The following is a 23199-nucleotide window of genomic DNA, read 5'->3' on the forward strand; positions in this document are numbered from 1 at the left end:
CTCAAAGCCCTGACATCAATCCCATAGAAAATGTGTGGGCAGAACTGAAAAAGCGTGTGCGAGCAAGGCGGCCTACAAACCTGACTCAGTTACACCAGTTCTGTCAGGAGGAATGGCCCAAAATTCACCCAACTTATTGTGGGAAGCTTGTGGAAGGCTACCCGAAATGTTTGACCCAAGTTAAACAATTTAAAGGCAATGCTACCAAATACTAATTGGGTGTATGTAAACTTCTGACCCACTGGGAATGTGATGAAATAAATAAAAGCTGAAATAAATCACTCTACTACTATTCTGACATTTCACATTCTTAAAATAAAGTGGTGATCCTAACTGACCTAAGACAGGGAATTTTTACTCTGATTAAATGTCAGGAATTATGAAAAACCAACAACGCAGTTATAGAAAGAGTTAAGAAAACATTTACTAGATAGCCTAAAGTTTTTTTTTATTAATAAAAACGAACATTAACGAGGCTTTATACAGGTGGTACCGGTACACATGTCAATGTGCGGGAGTAGCAGCAGTGTAAAATCAATGTAAATAGTCCAGAATAGAGATCGACAGATTATGATTTTTCAACGCCGATACCGATTATTGAAGGACCAAAAAAAAGCCGATACCGATTAAAATCGTCCGATGTTTATATATACACAACAATACTGAATGAACAATGCACACATTTATTTTAACTTAATATAATACATAAATAAAATCAATATTAAATAAATAATGAAACATGTTACATTTGGTTTAAAATAATGCAAAAACGCAGTGTTGGAGAAGAAAGTACAAGTCCAATATGTGCCATGTAAAAAAGCTAACATTTAAGTTCCTTGCTCAGAACATGAGAACATATGCTAATATAAGCTAGTTAACCTAGTAATATCAACCATGTGTAGTTAACTAATGATTATGTTAAGATTGATTGTTTTTTATGAGATAAGTTTAATGTTAGCTAGCAACTTACCTTGGCTCCTTGCAGCCACAGGTCCTTTTGATACTGCACTCGCGTAACAGGTGGTCAGCCTGCCACACAGTCTCCTGGTGGATTGCAGGCTGGTTGTATTGGTGCTAGTTATGTACCAAACTAAAGCTAGCTAGCTACCACAGCAGTTGCGGTTGAACAAATAATGCTTTATTACCAATGCGGTATTGTAAACACATCGCTCATGGCCGGTGTTGGCAGACTTTTTTGTACAGCTATGACAGTGCTACTGATAGTAGTGGTGACGCTTGGCTTGCACGTGCAAATTCAGAACAAACAATATTCTATAATAAAACTGTGTTATTTGACGTGTCAAATTAAAAGCGTATTTAACGTGTTATTTGACGTGTATCTTTTTTGACACGCAAAGACCCAAACAGCATAGTATGTCGTGAAGGTAATAGCAGTGATGTCATTACTGTGTAACTCCGGTAGGGCAACATCTGAAAAATAGCGCACTTGGTAGTGTGTACCGGTGCTAGACCAGTTACGAATGCCAACATCGTGCAATGAATTCCATTATCTTGGCGTTAATGAATTTCGCCTTTTGAGTTGTCTGGCTGAAATGTTCTTACTCTTTCAAATGACTGCTCGACTTGTTAACTGCTCATCCACACAGCAGACATTGTGGGCTAGGTTAGGAACGCTGTGTTGCACGTGTAGTGAAACTTTTTACGTGGCGTCAAATAGGTGTGCACGTCAGCTTTGACATCAGTTTTGCGCATCGGCGCTAAACTAGACATCGGCCCGATACCAATGTTGGCATTTTTAGCTAATATCGGCCGATTCTGATATGTTCACTGATATATTGTGCATCCCTTATTCAGAACCTTTACTCAGTACTTTGTTGAAGCACCTTTGGCAACGATTACAGCCTCGAGTCTTCTTGGGTATGACGCTACAAGCTTGGCACACCTGTATTTGGAGAGTTTCTCCCATACTTCTCTGCAGATCCTCTCAAGCTCTGTCACATTGGATGGGGAGTGTAGCTGTACAGCTATTTTCAGGTCTCACCAGAGATGTTCGATAGGGTTTAAGTCCGGGCTATGGCTAGGTCACTCAAGAACATTCAGAGGCTTGTCCCCGAAGCCACTCCTGCGTTGTCTTGACTGTGTGCTTAGGGTCATTGTCCTGTTGGAAGGTGAACCTTGCCCCAGTCTGAGGTTCTGAGCGCTCTGGAGCAGGTTTTCATCAAGGATCTCTCTGTACTTTGCTCCGTTCCTCTTTCCCTTGATCCTGACTAGTCTCCCATTCCCTGCTGCTGAAAAACATCCCCACAGCAGGTGCCAGGTTTCCTCCAGATGTGATGCTTGGCATTCAGGCCAAAGGGTCAAATCTTGGTTTCATCAGACCAGAGAATCTTGTTTCTCATGGTCAGAGTCATTTAGGTGCCTTTTGGCAAACACCAAGTGGCCTGTCTTGCCTTTTGCTGAGGAGTGGCTTCCATAAAGGTCTGATTGGTGGAGTGCTGCAGAGATGGTTGTCCTTCTGGAAGGTTCTCCCATCTCCACAGAGGAACTCTGTAGCTCTGTCAGAGTGACCATCGGGTTCTTGGTCACCTCCCCGATTGCTCGGTTTGGCCGGGGGCGGCCAGCTCTAGGAAGAGTCTTGGTGGTTTCAAACATTTTCCCATTTAAGAATGACGGAGGCCACTGTGTTCTTGGGTACCTTCAATGCTGCAGACATGTTTTGGTACCCTTCCCCAGAGCTGTGCCTCGATACAATCCTGTCTTGGAGCTCTATGGTAAATTTCTTCGACCTCGTGGTTTTTGCTCTGACATGCACTGTCAACCGTGAGACCTTACATAGACAGGTGTGTGCCTTTCCATATCATGGCCAATCAATTGAATTTATCACAGGACTCCAATCAAGTTGTAGAAACATTTCAAGGATGATCAATGGAAACAGGATGGACCTGTGCTCAATTTCAAGTCTCAGAGCAAAGGATTTTTTTTTTATCTAACATTTCTAAAAACCATTTTTTTCTTTGTCTTTATGGGATAGCTTGTGTGTAGATTGATGAGGGGAAAAAATAATGTAATCAATTTTAGAATAAGGCTGTAACATAACAAAATGTATAAAAGGTTAAGCGGTCTGAATACTTTCCAAATGCACTGTAGGTAATCCTTACTGTTTGTATGAGGTGTTTTTACGATGCAAGGAACATTTCTGTTTAGATAGACAGTAACATGCTATCTTAAATCGGTATGAGAGAAGGCTTAGCCTAATTCACCGATAACAAAGGAAACTAGAGGTAGCTATCTACCACCAGCCCCTGACCCACTCAATGAGGGGCCATATTCTCCTGGTCAGTAGTGAATGCTGAGGTAGACTATTCTCTTGTTCTATTTTTCATGGCCTAGCCTAGGATTATCCAGTGTGTGTGTGTGTGTGTGTGTGTGTGCGTGCGTGACCGTGTGGTGTTAAAGCCCAATACCGTATCCTACACATATTTATAAAAATCACAAAATGGCATTTAATGTTATGCCACTATAACTAATAAAGTTGATTGAAATATATTGCATTGAGTAATCATGCAATGTTGAGAAATATATTTGCTTAGCCAGATTTGCCAAACTGCACCCCAAACTAGTAAATCAACATGACGCAACACCACACGGGGCTTGGCCACCATATGCATCCATTCATTTTATTGGCTCCACTGCAACTCAAGAACACGACTGTTTCCATGACATGTGTTTCTTCTCCAAATGCAAAAGAACGTTGACCTGTTGTCAACTGCATTTAGCTGACTGAAGCAAGTTCGAGCATGCTTTATTAGTGGGATAGCTAGCTAGCTAACGTTAGTTACCTCGACAATAAATTGTTTTCGCTATTATTGACAATGAATGACAACTTACGTTAGCTTATTCCTAGCTAGCTATAATTCATGGTCAATGACAAAACTTTCGCAAACTATTGCAAGCTGGTAAAAGTAAGTTGTTTACTGCTCAATTAACATGTTTTAGAATTAAAGAAAAGCAATATAGCTAGTTAGCTAGCTGGCGAATGTATTACCTTAACACTGAAGAGCCTAGCAGACCTCAAACAAGCAGGGTTGCTGCTTCTTCTGGCTGCGAGCCATCCTTGCCTCAGTGATTTGACGACGTTGCAGGCTGTCAATATTTTTGTCATATTCCGTCTTTAATTCACTTATTCTGATGTTGTTCTACAAGGGAACAATGAATCCGTGCAGAATGTGTTGTTGTCAAAGTTGTTCTATTGAGAAAGAGCGGTCCACTGAAATGAATGAATTTGGGCTCATGCAGCCCGCGTGTCTCATCCAAAGGATTCCAGACAGATAACTCCGAATGCAAACAGCCGATCAACGTGGGTTGGCTGCAATTGGCTGCCACGTTGTTTTCTTCTGCGCGTTTCTTTCCGCTCAACATTTTGATTGGCTGCGAATCGGTGAACATGGTGGCTGAAACCATGTAAAAAATTCTACGCTGTTAGCGTTGAACCAACCATGCTTGCTTTGCATGATGCATATGTCAGTCACAGAATATTTGTATTATATACTGCATGCTCTTCTACGACTACGTTCCAACATATTCCTAGTATTTTTTATTTTACCTTTATTTAACCAGGCAAGTCAGTTAAGAACAAATTCTTATTTTCAATGACGGCCTGGGAACAGTGGGTTAACTGCCTGTTCAGGGGCAGAACGACAGATTTGTACCTTGTCAGCTCGGGGGTTTGAACTCGCAACCTTCCGGTTACTAGTCCAACGCTCTAACCACTAGGCTACCCTCCCAAGGAAAATATTACTTTCATGTGAACTCAGTCCACTGTAACATGACTAACTTGACCATTTGCTCCATATAATTAGGTTACAGATGCTGATCTTAATTTGAGCTAGTTTGCAACCGCAGCAGGAAAATAACTCTACAGCCACAGGAAATATTCATTATTATCTGGATTATAATTAATGGACACTTTTGGAGGGGTTAGGGGTTTGTTAGGTCAAATCATAGGGTGACGCACAATTGGCCCAGTGGGTTAGAGAAGGATTTGGCCTGGGTAGGCCGTCATTGTAAATAAGAATTTGTTCTTAACTGACTTGCCTAGTTAAATAAAGGTTAAATAAAATACATTTTAAAAATCCAGTCTGAAATATCAAAGTGGTCATTACAAACTTTAGAAGCCCTTTTAAAACTAAAATACACTACAGGTTTACATCTCCTGCAGTGCAGGACATTTCTCAGCAACAAAAGAGTGATAATATTAAGATCCTACATCTGAGTATAACCTAAGAGCAGAAAGGTTCCTTTATTTAGTGAGTTCCATCAAACATGGCACTTTATTACATGTGTGGTACATGTTTATATGTGATTGCGTTTCAGGATGGTTCGTCTCCATGGGGAATCATCGGCTATAGTCTAATGGAGCAGATAACAAGAAAATAAGCCCAATTAACCATATATTATTAACACTGCTTTGGTGCTTTGACATAAATTGCATTTTACTTTTTCCACCAACCTTTGGTAATTTCTCTATAGCCCCCAGCTGCTGTCTGGCAATGAAGAAGAGCCACCACCACCACTGACCACTGGTCTGAAGCAGGATGGGGGGAGGTACCTCACTGGGTTTGTTGAACATGGCCAGTCAGTCAGTCACTAGAGAGAGCTGCCTCTGCCTGCCACTCTGCTGGGTTCAGCAGTCTCTCTCTCCCTGTATCTGTGTGTGTGTGTGTGTCCATGTTAGAAGCCGGTAAAATGGTTCCACCCAATCAACTCACTCGGGGGGGGGTGTAATTTTGACATTTGGTTCTGCATAGGGAGTTTTTCTCTTGTTATGTTAGTCACTCAATTAGCCCTTGTCAGCTAAATGTGTTTAGATTGATAAAATAGTCCAACCAGCTATCAAAACTCAAATCAAATCAAATGTTATTGGTCACATACACATATTTAGCAGATGTTATTGGTCACATACACATATTTAGCAGATGTTATTGGTCACATACACATATTTAGCAGATGTTATTGCGGGTGTAGCGGAACGCTTGTGTTCCTATCTCCAACAGTGCAGTAGTATCAAAAACAATTCACAACAATACACACATCTATCTAAAATTAAAAGAATGAAATTAAGAAATATACAAATGTTTGATCAAGCAATGTCGAAGTGGCATTGACTAAAAAAGCTTGGGTACAGTAGAATAGATTACAGTATATACATATGAGATGAGTAACAGTATGATAACATTATTTTAACATTATTAAATTGACTAGTGTTCTATTATTAAAGTGGCCAGTGATTCCAAGTCTATGTATATAGGGCAGCAGCCTCTAAGGTGCAGGGTTGCATAACCGGGTGGAAGCCGGCTAGTGATGGCTTTTTAACAGTCCGATGGCCTTGAGTTAGAAGCTGTTTTTCAGTCTCTCGGTCCCAGCTTTGATGCACCTGTACTGACCTTGCCTTTTGGATGATAGTGGTAACAGGCAGTGACTCGGGTGGTTGATGTCCTTGATTATCTTTTTGGCCTTCCTGTGACATCGGGTGCTGTAGGTGTCCTGGAGGGCAGGTAGTTTGCCCCCGGTGATACGTTGGTCAGACCGCACCATCCTCTTGAAAGCCCTGCGGTTGTGGGCGGTGCAGTTGCCATGCCAGAGGGTGAGACAGCATGACAGGATGCTCTCAATTGTGCATCTGTAAAAGTTTGTGAGGGTTTTAGGGGCCAAGCCAAATTTCTTCAGCCTCCTGAGGTTGAAGAGGCACTGTCGTCAGGGATGTGTACGCCGAGGAACTTGAAGCTTATTCCTCCTTCTCCACTGCGGTCCCGTCAATGTGGATAGGGGCGTGCTCCCTCTGCTGTTTCCTGAAGCCCATAATCAGCTCCTTTGTTTTGTTGATGTTGAGTGAGAGTTTATTTTCCTGGCACCGCTCTCCCAGGGCCCTCACCCCCTTCCCTGTAGGCTGTCTCGTCATTGTTGATAATCAGGCCTACTACTGTTGTGTAGTAGGCCTTGACGATTCAGTTGGAGGCGTGAGAAGCCACGCTGTCATGGGTGAACAGGGAGTACAGGAGAGGGCTGAGCTGAGGATCAGCGAAGTGGAGGTGTTGTTTCCTGCCTTCACCACCTGACAGCGGCCAATCAGGAAGTCCAGGACCCAGTTGCACAGGGCGGGGTTCAGACCCATTGCCCTGAGCTTAATGATGAGCTTAAAGGGTACTAAACTTGTAGCAATCATGGTCGGATTACCGACCGGGGTACCCCCATAGTTTTTGGGGTCATATTAAAAACTGCAAACATTTCTCTCCACCCTATGACAAAATGTGTAGAAATGAACTGTAAAACTAAAATAAATTCTCTCCGCTGTCAAGAGGGGGCCATCCCTGATCTAGAGGGTGTCATTCATGTGTTAACTTCATGCAGGGCAGAGGCAGCCATGATTATATTTTATTTTGGATCATTATGTAGTGTGGAGATTGATTCTTTTCAGTTTGACCTTTCATACCTACTTTTTTTATTGGAACAGTTTTTAACTGTGCATGTTGTTGGTTATTATTACAGTATAAGAACTGTATTATAAGTTGACAATATTACATTAAGTTTCAAACCATACAGTATGTAGAGCAGCAGTTTTAACAACCTGACACAGGGGAAATGAGAAAATATTAGGAAATGATTCATACAGCAGCAGAGTACAAACTGGTTGTTAAATATAATATATCCACATTAACAGTCACACTGGTATTCAGTACAGTATGAATGGTCATGGTCCTAAAACAGGTTGGACTGTACCAGAATAAGTGCTCCTCTGCAAGGCCCCTTTTTGGCCATTTGCAAGTGCATCCTTTTCTTTAAACCCTGTTTTAAGGAGGGAGGGGGAGAGAGAAAGAGTAAGAGACAGAAGAGAGATATGGATAGAGTGAGAAAAAGAGATTGGAAAGAGTGAGAGAGAGAGACAAAGGTAGAGAGGGAGACAGAAAGAGAGAAGAAGAAAGACACCCTGTGACCCTTAGGTAGACATCATGAACAAGTTCCAATATATCAGTTGCAGATTCAAAAGTTGCTCCCTCCTTCTTTGTTCAGATCCACTCCAAAACAGATGGACAACGAAAATCCAAATAAAATCTGAGTGACTCACCTATACAATCCTCCATGTTTTGCTCTCACACCTACTTTGAGTGAATAAAAAAGGGCTAAGAAAGACTCAATTCACCAACACTATCTGGTATTAGTTACTATATAAATGTGAATACACTCATCATGTACCTTGCATCCTTAATAATCTCCTTCTCTCATTTACTGTCCACCTTCCATTCCCTCAGTAACAGTTTTTATGGACCTCTAGAGACATGGGATCACTTATAAACCCTAGTAGACTTCCACTACACAGGTCAGGTTTCCCCTTGTATCTAAGTTTATCCACATGGATTCAGTCCCAAAAGGCACCCTATTCCAAAGTAGTGCACAATAAAGGGAATAGGGTGCCATTTGGGAAGCAATTGGAGTCAATTCACTTGTAGTGCACTAGTGTCCTCCAGTGGCCATTCTCAGAGAAGACTAAATAACGAATGGTCAGTCTGGCCACTGTCAGGTACAATGGCAGCAATGTAAAGAAAAGTAGAGTAAGAGATGTAAAGATAAGTAGATTAATGAGTTATAGGGTGAAAATGAAGAGGCTACTTATATAGCTGCCAGCTTGTCACTATGACAGATTTGCACATGGACCTTCCCTTCATACTCAAGACTGTAAGGTACAGTTGAAGTCGGAAGTTTACACACACCTTAGCCAAATACATTTAAACTCAGCTTTTCACAATTCCTGACATTTAATCCTGGAAAAAAAATTCTGTCTTAGGTCAGTTAGGATCACCACTTTATATTAAGAATGTGAAATGTCAGAATAATAGCAGAGAGAATGATTTATTTCAGCTTTTATTTCTTTCATCACATTCTCAGTGGGTCAGAAGTTTATATACACTCAATCAGTATTTGGTAGCATTGCCTTTAAATTGTTTAACTTGTTTAACTTTAAAATTGTTTAAATTGTCAAACGTTTGGGGTAGCCTTCCACAAGCTTCCCACAATAAGTTGGGTGAATTTTGGCACATTCCTCCTGACAGAGCTGGTGTAACTGAGTCAGGTTTGTAGGCCTCCTTGCTCACACACCCTTTTTCAGTTCTGCCCACACATTTTTTCCAATACCTTGACTTTGTTGTCTCTAAGCCATTTTTCCACAACTTTTGGAAGTATGCTTGGGGTCATTGTGTATTTGGAAGACCCAAGCTTTAACTACCTGACTGATGTCTTGAGATGTTGCTTCAACTCCAATTGACTCAAATGATGTAAATTAGCCTATCAGAAGCTTCTAAAGCCATGACATCATTTTCTGGAATTTTCCAAGCTGTTTAAAGGCACAGTCAACTTGGTGTATGTAAACCTCTGACCCACTGGAATTGTGATAATGTGAATTATAAGTTAAATAATATATCTGTAAACAATTGTTCAAAAATGTACTTGTGTCATGCACAAAGTAGATGTCCTAACCAACTTGCCAAAACTATAGTTTGTTAACAAGAAATTTGTGGAGTGGTTGAAAAACGAGTTTAAATGATATCTCTCCACATACTGCTATGTTTTACTATCTTGGGACAATACTAAATCATCGTAAGACATTCATAAACCTACCGTCTCATCTATCATTTCTCCAACACCAGACAAGGCAGTGCTAGGAAATCTGGCAACAAGGAGGAACAAGCCTACCCTGATTTATTTTCAGGCACTCACGCATGACAGACATCTGAAAACTGTAACTTGGCTCACAGATAATGTGAAGGGGCCTCCAATAAGACACTGGACCCTCATTAGCACCAGGGCCAACCAATCAACACAGGGGGATCATTCCATTGCTAACAGTTGCTAATTACAGCTAGGCTTCCTCCAAATGGTGCCTTATTCCTTACATTGTGCACTACTTTTGACCAGTGCACTATACAGTATATGGGCCCTGGTCAAAAGTAGTGCACTGCAGGGAATATGATACCATCTAGACACAGGTCCTACAGTCAGTAAATGCCCTATGCGTTTCAGCTCTCATCCTTCTCCATCCAGTCACTAAGCAATTTTCTTATGAGCAGCATTATGGCCAGCCTTGAATTTGCTGGTAGAGAAGGGCTCAGTCGCAAATGGTACTCTATTCTCTATGTAGTGCACTAGTTTTGGTCAAAACCCTGGTCAAAAGTATGCCACCTGGGATGCAGAGAAGGGATACAGACATAGGGTACAGTCACAGTGATAATAGTAGAATAGTAACAGCAACAGGGAGTAGAGAAGAGAGCCTTCAATACTCTGTGGTATGTTCTGCTATGCTCTGCTCTCCGCTTAACAACAAGCTCCCTAATCCCCTCTATCCCCATCTTCCTCCCTCGCTGACCATTTTGCTGCATGGTTTGGCATGAATTATACAAATTCAGAGACAGGACATTTCACCAGCATACATAACATACAGTATAATAGCCCATCATTTGACATTTCATAGAACATTTAGCCTCCTTTTCAATAATGTCCCTAATTTCAGTAAGGAAATTCAGGTTGAACAGGAATTCAAGTTATATGAATAGTAGACAATTATTGAAGACAATACAGGAATGTAACGGCAGGGGGAAACTTGCACAAGGATAATATCTGGTTAAGCATGGTAGCAACTGACAGGGAACCGTTTGGAGATTATGGGAAAAGTATTAGATCAAAATTGAAGACACAACATTTCACCTGACACAAGACTGGCTCCAAAAATGACCTGTTGATTTGATGTGCATTTTACATTTACTGTACTTTTCGCCGTAATTGTTGATAACTAAATCTGAAAATACTCTGGATACATTCAGTAACATGATAAGAATATTCCCAGACAATGCGGGGTAAGTGCAACGTAAGACAAAGAAATGACCAGGGTGCGAGGACTAACTGGTGTCTTCAAGTAGCCACACACCTCTCCAAAGTTTGTACAGTTTCTAAGTAATTCCAATGCACTTTTGTTACTCAAAGAAGAGTCTTAAACCATGAGGTTCTTTTTTAAACTAGCCTAGCTGTGCTGTTGGGGAACTAGAGCAAGCACACTTGTATTTGTTTTGTTTAGAACACAACCCTGCATCCCGTCATCACACAATTACTGTTGTTTACACAATCCAGAAACAACCCATTTTAAATCGCAAACTGGGTCAGGGGGGGAATCATTTGAAAGCTTGTTCTATTTCCAACATAGCTAGCTAAGTTATAAAACATGATCTTACAGTTTTAGGCTTTAATTTACAGCATTTCCCTGCAAAGGTTGCCCAATTAGTGAGAGGGATGGTTGCAACTTCTTGTTGCGTGCGGTGCTGAAGTTCAGAACGACTGTCAGTCAAAACCCCTACAGAGCTGTGAAGTGCAGAGCCTGAGCTCTGATGTCATTTGTCGCATGTTACCGTACAGCCACTGTGCTCCAATTTAGGTGCTTATCAGTGCCCAAATCTGCCATTTTCAACCCATATACGGGTATGAGTATAACTTAAGTAGCTTTTACTTCTCTAAGTACTGAAACCATCGGATACAGGACTGAAGTACAGCACTAGATGGCAGCACTTAGATTAGGCCTGTTGTCGGTTAGGGTTGGTTTGACTGCACCACAACAGGTGAGACCGGCGCAAAAGCAGGCAGCATCCTGTGAAGATCCAGTGTGACATTAACCTAGCAGATATAAGGTACTCTTAACACTATGATGTCACACTGGTGGGCCTAGTTGCACTTACTTACTTGTTGCAATAGTTTTTCAGTACCTGCAGCAGCTGATACCATCAATAGCTGCATACATGTGTCTCATGCTCCTCTTAATTGTGTTTCATTGTTTGTTTTTCATGATCATTAGGGTTCTATGAAAAAAATCTAAGTGATTGAATGGAGAGCCTCTCTTATCTTCTAACTTGTGCACAAGTACCACTAAAACCAACCTTGGATTTCTGTGAAAGTCTGAGTTGTACATGAGCCAACATAAAGTTAGGATCAAGCCCTGTGTGGTGACTGGAGGATAACATCAAGGGAAGCATCCAGAGGACATAATTTATACCCAAAGGACCTCAGGTAGTTCTTGGAGTGAAAGATAAAATCACTTGTGGTGGTGGATGTCCCTCCCTCCGACCATTCCTCAGTTTAGTGTTAGGTTACCACTGCCCCCCCCCCCCCCCCCCCCCCCCCCATTTCTCAATTCAATTCAATTTCAATTTAAGGGCTTTATTGGCATAGGAAACATATGTGAAATAGATAAACAAGTGAAATAGATAATAAACAAAACGTGAAAAAAACTATAAAAAAGAAACAGTAAACATTACACTCACAAAAGTTTCAAAAGAATAAAGACATTTCAAATGTCTTATTATATCTGTATACAGTGTTGTAATGATGTGCAAATAGTTGAAGTACAAAAGGGAAAATAAATAAACAGAAATATAGGTTGTATTTACAATGGTTTTGTTCTTCACTGGTTGCCCTTTTCTTGTGGCAACAGGTCACAAATCTTGCTGCTGTGATGGCACACTGTGATATTTCACCCAATAGATATGGTTGTTTATCAAAATGTGATTTGATTTCGAATTATGTGTGGGTCTGTGTAATCTGAGGGAAATATATGTCTTTAAAATGGTCTTACATTTGGCAGGAGGTTAGGAAGTGCAGCTCAGTTTCCACCTAATTTTGTAGGCAGTGTGCACATAGCCTGTCTTCTCTTGTGAGCCATGCAGGTCTTTCTCAAAAGCAAGGCTATGCTCCTTGAGTCTGTACAGAGTCAAAGATTTACTTAATTTTGGGTCAGTCACAGTGGTCAGGTATTCTGCCGCTGTGTACTCTCTGTTAAGGGCCAAATAGCATTCCAGTTTGCTCTGTTTTTTTGTAAATTCTTTCCAATGTGTCAAGTAATTATCTTTTTGTTTTCTCATGATTTGTTTGGGTTTAATTGTGTCTAATCTCTAATTGGCTTTAATCCCTCCCTCCCTCCCACCGCTCTCTCTCTCTCTTCCCCCCTCTTCTCTCTTTTTCTCCCTGTCAGTCACAGGCTAAGGGAAGATTTGTACTTTGTTTAGCCTGGCCCTGTTTAATCACTGTCTGGCCAGTTGAGGGGCTGTGAGTGTCACTGTGAGCCACCAGCCCACCAGCCCTACAGCAGGCCAGAGAGACTGCCCCCTTAAGGAGTCATGGCCCCTTTCTTAGAAATCCCAAGAAACTTCACACCTCTCCGCAGTGCCCTATAAATAGGTCCCATCTGTCCCCTAGACTCAGTTACAGCCTCATTCCTTTTGGAGTGCCTGAATGGCTTGGGGTTTGGAGTTGGGAGTTGATGGGGGGCATGAAGGCAGGTGGTGGTGGTGGAAGGGGAGGGGGGAGAACCGAAACACAGTCCAAAAGCAATACAGCAATATACCCACCACTCACCACCAACAACTCAACACAACAAAGATAGAGGGCTGACTGCTGACTCGTCTAGTCCTTATTGTACTGTACACTCGAATCGAGTTTGGTGTTTTGCTTGCATGGTTGGTAAGTTGGCATTCAAAACCTGAACCACTTTTTCATCTAGCCTGATATTCACTAGCCTGGATGCCGGACTGTTTCTGCTCTCTTGCTCTCCTCCAAACATTGGTGTGACAATGAGTGACAAGGAGTTGGCAAGACAGCAGAAACAGATCTGGGACCAGGCTAGGTGTTCACCATTGTGTCTTAACCCTAAAAGCGCCAATGTATCGTTTGCTTAAATGTCAACTGCCCATAAGAACCAACTTCTCGTGGCATCGATATGAGTCAAACACTTTCATTCCAGTGTCAAAATTGACCAAAGTGTAAATAGGATCATTTTGATCAGTCTCATCCAAAACGGAGTTTTGTAAATTAGTTTGTCACAACTTACTGGAGAGTTGGGTATGGATTACTTACACTGAGTGTACAAAACATTAGGAACATCTTCTTAATATTGAGTTGCACCCCGTTTGCCCTCAGAACAATTAATCAGGGCATGTACTCTACAAGGTGTGAAGGTTGCCATGTGGCAATGTCGTTTTAGAGAATTTGGCAGTACGTACAACTGACCTCACAACTGCAGACCACTTGTAACAACGTCAGCCCAGGACCTCCACATCCGGCTTCTTGACCAGCGACCCAGACAGCTGATAAAACTGTGGGTTTGCACAACCGAAGAAGTTCTGCACCAACTGTCAGAATCAAATCGAGTCAAATCAGTCAAATCAGGGAAGCTAATTTGCGTTCTTGTCGTCCTCATCAGGGTGAAATCAAAATCAAATGTTATTTGTCACATGCGCTGAATACAAAAGGTGTAGTGAAATGCTTCCTTTACAAGCCCTTAACCAACAATGCAGTTTTAAGAAAAATAAGTGTTAAGTATGTACTAAAATAAACTGAAGTGAAAAAAGTAAAAACAGGAAAAAGTAAAAATAACAAATCATTAAAGCGCAACAATAAAATAACAGTAACGAGGCCATATACAGGTGGTACAGGTAGAGAGTCAATGTGAGGGGCACAGGTTAGTCGAGGTAATTGAGGTAATATTTATATGTAGGTAGAGGTAAAGTGACTATGCATAGATAATACCAGAGCGTGTGTGTGTGTGGGGGGGGTGGGGGGTAGCCATTTGATTAGCTGTTCAGGAGTCTTATGGCTTTGGGGTAAAAGCTGTTGAGAAGCCTCTTGGACCTAGACTTGGCACTCCGGTACCGCTTGTCGTGCGGTAGCAGGGAGAACAGTCTATGACTAGGGTGGCTGGAGGAAACTTGGCCCCAGTGATGAACTCGGCCGTATGCACTGCCCTCTGTCGTGCCTTGCAGTCGGAGGCCGAGCAGTTGCCATGCCAGGCAGTGATGCAACCAGTGCTCTCGATGGTGCAGCTGTAGAGCTTTTTGAGGATCTGAGGACCCATGCCAAATCTTTTCCGTCTCCGAGGGGGAATAGGCATGCCCTCTTCACTATTGTATTGGTGTATTTGAACCATGATAGTTTGTTGGTGTTGTGGACACCAAGGAACTTGAAGCTCTCAACCTGCTCCACTACAGCCCCGTCAATAAGAATGGGGGCATGCATGGCCCTCCTTTTCCTGTAGTCCACAATCATCTCCTTTGTTTTATTCACATTGAGGGAGAGGTTGGTATCCTGGCACCACACTGCCAGGTCTCTGACCTCCTCCCTATAGGCTGTCTCATCGTTGTCAGTGATCAAGCCTACCACTGTTGTGTCATCTGCAAACTTATCGATGGTGTTGGAGTCGTGCTTGGCCATGTAGTCATGGGTGAGCCGGGAGTACAGGAGGGAACTGAGCTCGCACCCCTGAGGGGCCCCCGTGTTGAGGATCAGCATGGCAGATGTGTTGTTACCTATGGCCCGTCAGGAAGTCCAGGATCCAGTTTCAGGGGGAGGTGTTTAGTCCCAGGGTCCTTAGCTTAGTGATGAGCTTTTTTTGCCTGTAATCCATGGCTTCTGGTTGGGGTATGTATGTAGGGTCATTGTGGGGACGACGTCATTGATGCACTTATTCATGAAGCCTGTGACTGATGTGGTGTACTCCTCAATGCAATAGGAAGAATCCTGGAACTTTTTCCAGTCTGTGCTAGCAAAACAGTCCTGTAGTTTAGCATATGCGTCATCTGACCACTTCCATATTGAGCGAGTCACTGGTACTTCCTGCTTCCGTTTTTGCTTGTAAGCAGGAATCAGGAGGATAGAGTTATGGTCAGATTTGACAAATCGAGGAAGAGGGAGAGCTTTGTACGTGTCTCTGTTTGTGGAGTAAAGGTTTTATTTTCTTCTGGTTGCACATGTAACATGCTGGTAGAAATGAGGTAAAACAGATTTTAGTTTCCCTGCATTAAAGTCCCCGGCCATTAGGAGAGCCACCTCTGGATCAGCATTTTCTTTCTTCTTATGGCCTTATACAGCTCGTTGAGTGCGGTCTTAGTGCCAGCATCGGTTTGTAAAGGTAAATAGACAGCTATGAAAATATAGATGAAAACTATTTTGTTAAATAGTGTGGTCGGCAGCTTATCATGTGATAGTCTACCTCTACTTCCTTAATATTAGATTTCATGCACCAGCTGTAATTAACAAATAGATACAGACCGCCACCCCTTGTCTTACCGGAGGCAGCTGTTCTATCTTGCTGATGCGCGGAAACTCAGCTATATGTTATCCATGTCGTCGTTAAGCCACGAATCGGTGATATTACAGTTGTTAATGTCCCATTGGTAGGATAGTCTTGATCGCAGCTCATCCAGTTTATTATCCAATGATTGCACGTTGGCTAATAGGAGGGATGGTGGAGGCGGGTTACCAACTCACCGTCTGATTTTTACAAGGCACCCCGACCTATGACCCCTATATTACCTTATCTTCTGTATGCAAATTATGGGGATTTGAGCCTTGCCTGGTGTCTGAAGTAAATTCTTTGCGTCTGCCTTGTTAAAGAAAAAATCTTCGTCCAGTATGAGGTGAGTAATCGCTATTCTGATATCCAGAAGCTCTTTTCGGTCAAAATAAGTTACAAATAACACGAACAAACACACACAATAGCACAATTGGTTAGGAGCCTGTAAAACTGCAGCCATCTCCTCCGGCGCCATTATTACCTGACTGCAGTTGAAACTGGCTTCAGTGGGCAAATGCTCACCTTCGATGGCCACTGGCATGCTGGAGTAGAGTGCTCTTCACAGACAAATACCGATCCAACAGATGCATATATGTATTCCCAAGACATGCCACAAGAGGTCTCTTCACAGTCCAGAACAGTCTATGGGAGGCTCACAGTACTACATAGAGCCATGACTACATGGAACTCTATTCCACATCAAGTAACTGAAGCAAGCAGTAAAATAAGATTTAAAAAACATCTTATGGAACAGCGGGGACTGTGAAGCAACACAAACATTGGCACAGAAACATGCATACACACACACACAGACGGTAACATATGCACTATACATTCACATGGATTTAGTACTGTAGATAAATTAAATCAAATCACATTTTATTGGTCACATACACATGGTTAGCAGATAATGCGAGTGTAGCGAAATGCTTGTGTTTCTAGTTCCGACCGTGCAGTAATATCTAACAAGTAATCTAACAATTCCTAACAATTTCACAACAACTACCTTAGTGTAAAGGAATGAACAAGAATATGTACATATAAATATATGGATAAGCGATGGCCGAACGGCATAGGCAAGATGCAGTAGATGGTACTGTTTATACATATGAGATGAGTAATGTAGGGTATAAGGTGGTATTGTTGATAGTGACTAGTGATACATTTATTACATCCTATTTTTAATTATGAAAGTGGCTAGAGATTTGAGTCAGTATGTTTGCAGCAGCCTCTCAATGTTAGTGATGGCTGTTTAACAGTTTTTCAGTCTCTCGGTCCCAGCTGTGATGCACCTGTACTGACCTCACCTTCTGGGTGATAGCGGGGTGAACAGGCAGTGGCTCGGGTGGATGTTGTCCTTGACAATCTTTTGGCCTTCCTGTGACATCGGGTAGTGTAGGTGTCCTGAAGGGCAGGTAGTTTGACCCCGGTGATGCATTGTGCAGACCTCAGTACCCTCTGGAGAGCCTTATGGTTGTGGGCGGAGCAGTTGCCGTACCAGGCCGATATGATGCTCTTGATTGTGCACCTGTAAAAGTTTGTGAGTGCTTTTGGTGACAAGCCGAATTTCTTCAGCCACCTGAGGTTGAAGAGGCACTGTTTCGCCGCCTTCACCACACTGTCTGTAAGGGTGGACCATTTCAGTTTGTCCATGATGTGTACGTTGAGGAACTTAAAACTTTCCACCTTCTCCACTACAGTCCCGTCGATGTGGATAGGGGGCTGCTCCCTCTGCTGTTCCCTGAAGTCCATGATCATCTCCTTTGTTTTGTTGACGTTGAGTGTGAGGTTATTTTCCTGACACCACACTTCGAGGGCCCTCACCTCCTCCCTGTAGGCCGTCTCGTCGTTGTTGGTAATCAAGCCTACCACTGTAGTGTCGTCTGCAAACTTAAAGATTGAGTTGGAGGCGTGCATGGCCACGCAGTCATGGGTGAACAGGGAGTACAGGAGAGGGCTGAGAACGCACCCTCTCTGTCTGAGCCGTTCAATTGCGACTCTACCTTGTCTCTATACTGACGCTGAGTTTGTTTAAATGCCTTGCAGAGGGAATAGCTACACTGTTTGTATTCGGTCATGTTTCCGGTTGCCCTGATTAAAAGCAGTGGTTGCTCTTTCAATCCATGTTCATTGTACAGTATGTGTTTTTGAGCTTTGACATGATTGATGTATGTCCATTTTAAAGTGGTTAAAATTCATACATAAGTTGATGACGTTAGCCACAACAAATTGGAATTCATAACATAATATATGTTTTGCAAATTTTTGAAAACACATTGTACAAATTGCAATTCCCAACATATTTTCAAAATTACAATTCGTAACATATCATACAAATTGTAATTCATAACATATCATTAAACATGGATGATGGTCTTCCACAAATGAATACATAAAATACGAAATGTAACATATAATTTTCAATGGAGTGTCTCGGGTGTACGTATAGAATAATACGAAATGATCTGAGACCACATTTCCCCCTCACAAAAAACAGTGGCACTTGACATTCCCCCGTGCTTGCATTGACTTTGCTGACAGCTACTTTGAGGGAAAAATGTACTTAGTGAGATATGTGATTGTCCCACCTAGCTATCTTAAGATGAATTCAGTAACTGAAAGTTGCTCTGGATAAGAGCATCTGCTAAATGACTAAAATGGACATGTAAAATGTCTAGCTAATCATAGGATTTAGCCAGCTTGCTTTCAATAATGTTTCAACTCGAACTGGCAAGCTAACGTTAGTTAGCTAGCCAACTCCTTTCTACTCGGACAAAGATATGATAACTAACCCGGGTTTGCAAGCTAGCATTTGGGGGCTTCGTCTGCTAACTCAAAACAACATGCTTGTTCTCATTAAAGTTTATTGCATATTTTCTAGGGCAGAAATAAATGAAGGATGGTAGTTGTCTACTACAATTATAGCTATTGCTCTGGCAGCAAATAGCAAAACGTATCAGCAACCATTCAGCAATGTACACAGATGGTTGCATAGTAACAGCATCAGCGTTACCTGCCTGAATCTATTCTGTAGGTACAGTACCTCTATTAGCATATACATTACTTCTAAACTAGATAAAGTTATTTTCTCACTATATTTCTTCAGTGTTGATATTTTATTTAATTCCCAGGTTACGTACAAAACCTGGTGGATTTGTTGTTCAGCAGTGTCGTGGGAAGCCCCCACCAAATCGCGAGATGTTACAGAAGGCTGAGGCAGTGGCCAGACACTAGTCCTGCTTCAGAGTAATGGAGGACACTTGAATCAGGTTTGTCACATTTGATCTGGTCAATGGTCAAAATACTATTTGTCCTGGAATTCACCTAACCAAATCACACTAACCAATTCACCTGTAGTCAGTGCTGTGTGTATATGTGTGTCTTGTATGTTGTAAGGCGGTAGTCAGGAAGCAGGTGCAGAAGGTGAGTTTAATGATGAAACAATGCAAATGAAAAAACATAAGAAGCGTACTGAACGTGAAAAGAAACAATACAACCTAATGAGTGATACTACTGAAGGGCTAAATAAAGGGAGAGTAATCAGGGTAATGATGAAGTCCAGGTGTGCGTAACTATGGGGAGCAGGTGTGCGCAAATATGGTTGCCAGATGTGCATAATGTGGGTTGCCAGGACCAGTGGTTAGTAGACCTGCGGGAGGGAGAGAGCAGGAGTAGGGGAGACAGATCCCCCCCCCCTTCCACTTGTGCAAATTAAGTACTCTTGGAATTAGCTGTGAATCAGGATCTCTGATTGGCTATGTTCAACTGTTACTGTTAGCATCCACGACTGTATGGTAACAGTCTTTCTCTCACTCTCTCCCTATCCCTCTGTGATACAGGAGCTGGGTCAGATATAGGGGCCAAGGTCGGGCTTATTATTACCAGTATCTGTGACGAGAAGGGACTGGAGCTGATCTATGCTGCCATGCCCGTCAGGCGTTGGCAAACACCACCGAAGGGACAAAAGGTGATTACTAATAAGACAGTACATCACACGTGTTTAGTAATATCACTCTTTCAATAGGTGTCACTCATCAACTCCACCTCACTTTTCTACAGATGGGCAGAAGAGATAGTTTTGAAATGGAATCCACTGACTGAAAGAAAGGTTGATACTGATGTCTGAATTAGGAGAGACCTTGTACTCAGTATTAAAATGATACAAGACACATCTATTACTTTTTATTGTCTTTTGTTATTATTGAATCGAATGGTACTATCTTCAAACATGTCAGGGAACACCTGTCTTATATGGGACACTATACAGAGAGGTATATTATTTGCACGTTGTTATATTAGCAGACCACTGCGTCTACAGTATTATGGGAAGTGTGATTTATTCTACATGGAACTGTTACACGAGACAAATAGACATACTATAGGATATTGGTCAAGATGGCGCAGACAGACATGGCAGCTCTGCTTCTAGCTCCTAAGCAACTTTGCCGTATTTTGTTTTTTTGTGTGGTATTTCTTACATTACTTGCAGCCGTAAGTAACTTTTGGATGTCAGAGCGGTGGTAATTACGACCAGGAATACGACTTTCCCGATTTGGATCCTTTGTTCCGACCCCCCAAGGTAATTGAACTTACCTTGGAGTGGACTTCTAATCCGACTCAGGAGGCGTGCACACCATCCAGATCATGACTCCATTATGCTCATCCCTCAAACAGGAATTACCCGTGTTAAGGTCTATTCAACACTGGTCTGACCAATCGGAATCCATGTTTCAAGATTGCTTTGATCACGTGGATGTAACGGATGTGAAACGCTAGCTTAGTTAGCGGTGGTGCGCGCTAAATAGTGTTTCAATATGTGACGTCACTTGCTCTGAGACCTTGAAGTAGTGGTTCCCCTTGCTCTGCAAGGGCCGGGGCTTTTGTGGAGCGATGGGTAACGATGCTTCGAGGGTGACTGTTGTTGATGTGTGCAGAGGGTCCCTGGTTCGCGCCCGGGTATGCGCGAGTGGACGGTCTAAAGTTATACTGTTACATTGATGCTGTTGACCCGGATCACTGGTTGCTGCGGAAAAGGAGGAGGTCAAAAGGGGGGTGAGTGTAACGGATGTGAAACGGCTAGCTTAGTTAGCGGTGGTTCGCGCTAAATAGCGTTTCAATCGGTGACGCCACTTGCTCTGAGACCTTGAAGTAGTGGTTCCCCTTGCTCTGCAAGGGCCGTGGCTTTTGTGGAGCGATGGGTAACGATGCTTCGTGGGTGACTGTTGTTGATGTGTGCAGAGGGTCCCTGGTTCGCGCCCGGGTATGGGCGAGGGGACGGTCTAAAGTTATACTGTTACACGGACTGCGACATGTTCAGGGTAGCCTCTGAGAATAACATTGATGTATACACTGAAAGCGGTGACTGAGTTCATCAGGAAGTGTATAGCGGATGTTGTTCTCACTGTGACTATTAAAACCTACACAAGTCAGAAACCGTGGATAGATGGCAGCATTTGCGCAAAACTGAAAAACGCAAACCACCATATTTAACCATGGCAAGGTGACTGGGAATATGGTTGAATACAAACAGTGTAGTTATTCCCTCCGTAAGGCAATCAAACAGGCAAAACGTCAGAACAGAGACAAAGTGGAGTCGCAATTCAACTGCTCAGACACGAGTCATACGTGGCAGTGTCTACAGACAATCACGGATTACAAAAAGGAAACCAGCCACGTTGCGCATACCGCCGTCTTGCTTCCGGGCAAGCTAAACACCTTCTTCGCCTGCTTTGAGGATAACACAGTGCCACCGACTGTGAATGCAGTTCATTGACTATAGCTCAGCCTTGAACACCAAGCTCATCATCAAGCTAGGGGGCCCTGGGTCTAAACCATGCCCTGTGCAACTGGGTCCTTCCTGATGGGCCTCCCCCAGGTGGTGAAGGTAGAAAACAACACATCATGTTCTTCGGCATACACATTAATTGCGATCTGAAATGGTCCACCCACACAGACAGTGTGGTGAAGAAGGTGCAACAGCGTCTCTTCAACCTCAGGGGGCTGAAGAAATCTGGCTTGGCCACTAAGACATTCGCAAACTTTTACAGATGCACAATTGAGAGCATCCTGTCAGGCTGTATCACCTCCTGGTATGGAAAATGCACTACCCGCAATCGCAGGGCTCTCCAGAGGGTGGTGCAGACTGCCCAACGTATCACCAGGGACACACTGCCTTCCCTCCAGGACACCTACAGCACCCGATGTCACAGGAAGACCAAAAATATAATCAAGGACAACAACCACCCGAGCCACTGCCTGTTCACCCCGCTACCATCCAGAAGGCGAGGTCAGTACAGGTGCATCAAAGCTGGGACCAAGAGACTGAAAAACAGCTTCTTTCTTAAGACTATCAGACTGTTAAATAGCAACCACTAGCCGGCTACCACCCAGTTACTCAACTCTGCACCTTAGAGGCTGATGCCTTATATACATAGAGATGGAATCACTGGTCACTTTAATAATGGAACACTAGTCACTTTAATGTTTTCATACTGCTTTACTTGTTTAATATGTATATACTGTATTCTATTCCACTGTCCTAATATGTATATATTTCTTAACTCCATTCTTTTACATTAGATTTGTGTGTATTGTTGTGAATTGCTAGATAGGAGCTAGTAACACAAGCATTTTGCTACACCCGCAACAACATCTGCTAAATATGTGTATGTGACCAATAACATTTTATTTTATTTGAAAGTTAATGAAACACTTAGTTTAGAATATCTACATGAATTCAGCAATTGCTCTCTTCTCATAAAACTCTGTAGGACACGGTCCGATGCAAAGCTTCTTTGAATTGGTCAGTAGCCCTTTATTTCCATTTGATTGATTTATTTCACCTTTATTTAACCAGGTAGGCTAGTTGAGAACAAGTTCTCATTTGCAACTGCGACCTGGCCAAGATAAGGTAAGTGTAGGCATACTGTCTTTATAAGCACATACTTTTCTAGCAAGGTGTTGTAGAAGGAGTGTCTTATGAAACACATTCCAGACATTGACTCTTGCTATCGAGCCATAACTGATTTGACAGAGAAATATCAGATAGATAGGATAGCCAGCTGCAGCTATCACCAAGCTAT

The 23199-nt window shown here is 42.5% G+C and overlaps 1 protein-coding gene and 1 long non-coding RNA gene across 2 annotated transcripts in view; one reads left to right on the forward strand and one right to left on the reverse strand.

The window, feature by feature from the left end:
- The window catches only part of cps1 (carbamoyl-phosphate synthase 1, mitochondrial), an 87792-nt gene extending 83638 nt beyond the window's left edge, over positions 1 to 4154 (reverse strand). Inside the window, exon 1 of the mRNA NM_001124709.1 lies at positions 4007 to 4154. Within this exon, the coding sequence (NP_001118181.1) occupies positions 4007 to 4123 (117 nt within the window). The 5' untranslated portion in view covers positions 4124 to 4154. The remainder of the gene's footprint in view (positions 1 to 4006) is intronic.
- Positions 4155 to 18026: 13872 nt separating this feature from the next.
- LOC110505381 lies at positions 18027 to 20284 on the forward strand. Its single transcript, XR_005039919.1, has 3 exons — positions 18027 to 19386; positions 19957 to 20084; positions 20177 to 20284. It is a non-coding gene; the product is annotated as an uncharacterized LOC110505381 (long non-coding RNA).
- Positions 20285 to 23199: the final 2915 nt, after the last annotated feature.

This window comes from Oncorhynchus mykiss, chromosome 3, assembly GCF_013265735.2.
Source record: "Oncorhynchus mykiss isolate Arlee chromosome 3, USDA_OmykA_1.1, whole genome shotgun sequence".
In the NCBI taxonomy this organism is placed as follows: domain Eukaryota; kingdom Metazoa; phylum Chordata; class Actinopteri; order Salmoniformes; family Salmonidae; genus Oncorhynchus; species Oncorhynchus mykiss.